Source organism: Musca domestica, unplaced genomic scaffold (assembly GCF_030504385.1).
Source record: "Musca domestica strain aabys unplaced genomic scaffold, Musca_domestica.polishedcontigs.V.1.1 1, whole genome shotgun sequence".
In the NCBI taxonomy this organism is placed as follows: Eukaryota; Metazoa; Arthropoda; class Insecta; order Diptera; family Muscidae; genus Musca; species Musca domestica.
The window spans coordinates 45305850-45308587 of NW_026712114.1; the positions used below are offsets into that span (position 1 = coordinate 45305850).

General features: G+C 37.0%; 1 protein-coding gene across 1 annotated transcript; it reads left to right on the forward strand.

Annotated features, from left to right (window-relative positions):
- The first annotated feature begins 1011 nt into the window (after positions 1–1011).
- LOC131800611 (shematrin-like protein 2) lies at positions 1012–1314 on the forward strand. The gene has a single exon (XM_059118085.1). It carries the CDS (start codon positions 1012–1014, stop codon positions 1312–1314), a length of 303 nt encoding a protein of 100 aa, XP_058974068.1.
- Positions 1315–2738: the final 1424 nt, after the last annotated feature.

Genomic DNA, 2738 nt, shown 5'->3' on the forward strand with positions numbered 1-2738 from the left:
CTCATGCCGGAGGGTATCAAAAGTTCGGCGTAGGCTAACTTAATACGTTTGTAGTTGAGTTTAAAAATGTATTATTATTTTTGGCGTTCCCTCAAGAAACGGTTTAAGAGAACTTGAAATCTAGCTCTTTTTCTTCAGAACAATGGGCATCCCAAAATTATAGCGTGCGTAAAACTTTTAGAACTGGTGTTGTTTGAAACAAATCTTTACTTTAAACAATGACGACAAAACATAATTTATTGCTAACAAACATTTCTTTCGGAATTTCCACAACTAAAACGGACTTTGCCCTTCAACAAATTTTCAGCGTACATTGAACCGGTATTTTTCGACCAAAACTTTTTGCCAAATTTGTATGATGTTAATTACATGCCTGTTTTAATTTAAAACGGCCAATTTAGTTTTTAGTTTTGTGTGTTTAAAATACTTATCTGCCAACGTTAACCTCCTACGGTCAAAAGAAATGTCGATTTTAAGATAGGTTCTAATGAAGCGTTCAAAAAAAAAAAAAAAAACACAACCAGATTTCTTTACACTATCCAGACACCGGCTGGTTCGCTGATTGGCATTAGTAGAACTCAAAATTGAAATTTAATTTATCAACCGACAGATCAATCGTTTGTTGTCTGGTTTTTTTTTGTTTACTTTTTTTGGCTGAAATGGTTTAAGCCGCATTAGATATTCATTTGTTTGTTATTAGCAGCGCTGATCTTGTTGTCTTTGTTGTTGTTTGTGTTGACTTTGCAGATCGTGCTGTGGCTGGTCACTCACTGGCTGCTGCAGCCGTAAACAGAAGAAACAAAAAAGCTAAAGAAAAAAAAAAAAAGAAAACAAAACGCCGAATAGAATTTCTCACATTTCCCTCGCCTGGTATAAAAGTAACACGCGATGCTGAGCAGCTCATCAAACGCAAACGTTAAGGGTTCGTGTTAAGAACGCACTTTCTTAAAATCCGACTTCAAACAAAAAATATTTTAATATTTTATTTGTAAAAAAAAAACCAACTACAAAATGCGCGCTTTCGTAGTATTGGCTATTTTGGCTTGCTTCTTGGCCCTCGCCTGGTCTGCTGTCATCGAACAAGTGGATAGTGACAAAGCCGTTGCCGATTTATTGGATGTAGATGCCGGTGTTGCCAGTGCCGATGAAAATACCAGACAGGTCCGTCAATTCTTCGGACGTCCTTATGGCGGATTTTATGGACGCCCCTATGGCGGTTTCTATGGTCGTCCCTATGGTGGTTTTTACGGTCGTCCCTATGGCGGTTTCTACGGCCGTCCTTATGGTGGATACTATGGCGGTTTCTACGGCTAAACGGATTGTGTTGTGAAACAGTAGATTATCTAAGTTATTTAATATTTATAATTAGTTTTACGAATAAAAAAGTTGTTACAGAAATGGAAATGTGTGAAAATTGTTGTAAATTATTACAAACGGTATTTTAACGACAACCAGCTGTGGAAAGGATCCAAGTGGGCGCAGTATTAAAACATATTAACACTGTGCGACAAAATTCAATTTTTTCAATAATTACAGGAAAAATCTAGCAGATTGTTAAAGTAGATAGAAGATATATGTACCAGAAAGTAAACCATATATAGAGTTCTATAGGTTTTTAAATCAAAATCTACCTTTAGCGATGTCCGTCTGTCTGTTTGTCTGTCTGTTGTAATCACGCTATCTTTCGAATGAATTGAGATAGATGGCTAAAATTTTGCACACATGTTTATTTTTCCAGTAGGCAGGTTAAGTTCGTAAATGGGCCATGTAGGTCCACGTTTTCATATAGCCCCCATATAATGTTACCTTCCTATATTCAAATTTGGTATTTGAAGTTCCAAATGGATACTACACCCTAAGATAGAAAATTGTCTGTGCAAGTCCATGTTTTCGTATAGCCCCCATATAACGCTACCTCCCGATATTCGGTATTTTGATGATTTTAGCGACATTGTTTTAAATTTGGTATTTGAAGTTCAAAATGGATACTACACCCTAAGACAGAAAATTGTCTGTCTTTGTATAGCCCGGTATTTTTATGATTTTAGCGACATTTTTCACCGGAATTGTTTCAAAATTGGTATTTGAAGTTCGTAATGAATACTACAGTCTAAGATAGAAAATAGTCTGTGCAAGTCCATGTCTTCGTATAGCCCCCACATATAACGGTACCTCCCGATATTCGGTATTTTGATGATTTTAGCGACATTATTCACCGGAATTGTTTCAAAATTGGTATTTGAAGTTCGTTATGGGAACTACAGTCTGTGACAGAAAACTGTCTGTGCAAGTCCATGTCTTCGTATAGCCCCCACATATAACGGTACCTCCCGATATTCGGTATTTTGATGATTTTAGCGACATTATTCACGGGAATTGTTTCAAATTTGGTACTTGAAGTTCAAAATAGATACTACACGTTAAGACAGGAAATTGTCTGTGCAGGTCCACGTCTTCGTATAGCCCCCATATAACGGTACCTCTCTATATTCGGTATTTTGATGATTTTAGCGACATTATTCACCGGAATTGTTTCAAAATTGGTATTTGAAGTTCGTTATGGGAACTACAGTCTGTGACAGAAAACTGTCTGTGCGGGTCCAGGTCTTCGTATAGGCCCCATATATCAGTACCTCCCTATATTCGGTATTTTGACGATTTTAGGTACAATACGCACCGAAATTGTTTGAGATGTGGTATTTGAAGTTCGTAATGGATGCTACAGCCTGTGACAGAAA

Excerpts from the sequence above, each read along its gene's own strand:
- LOC131800611 (XM_059118085.1), top strand. The coding sequence starts at position 1,012 with ATGCGCGCTTTCGTAGTATTGGCTATTTTGGCTTGCTTCTTGGCCCTC.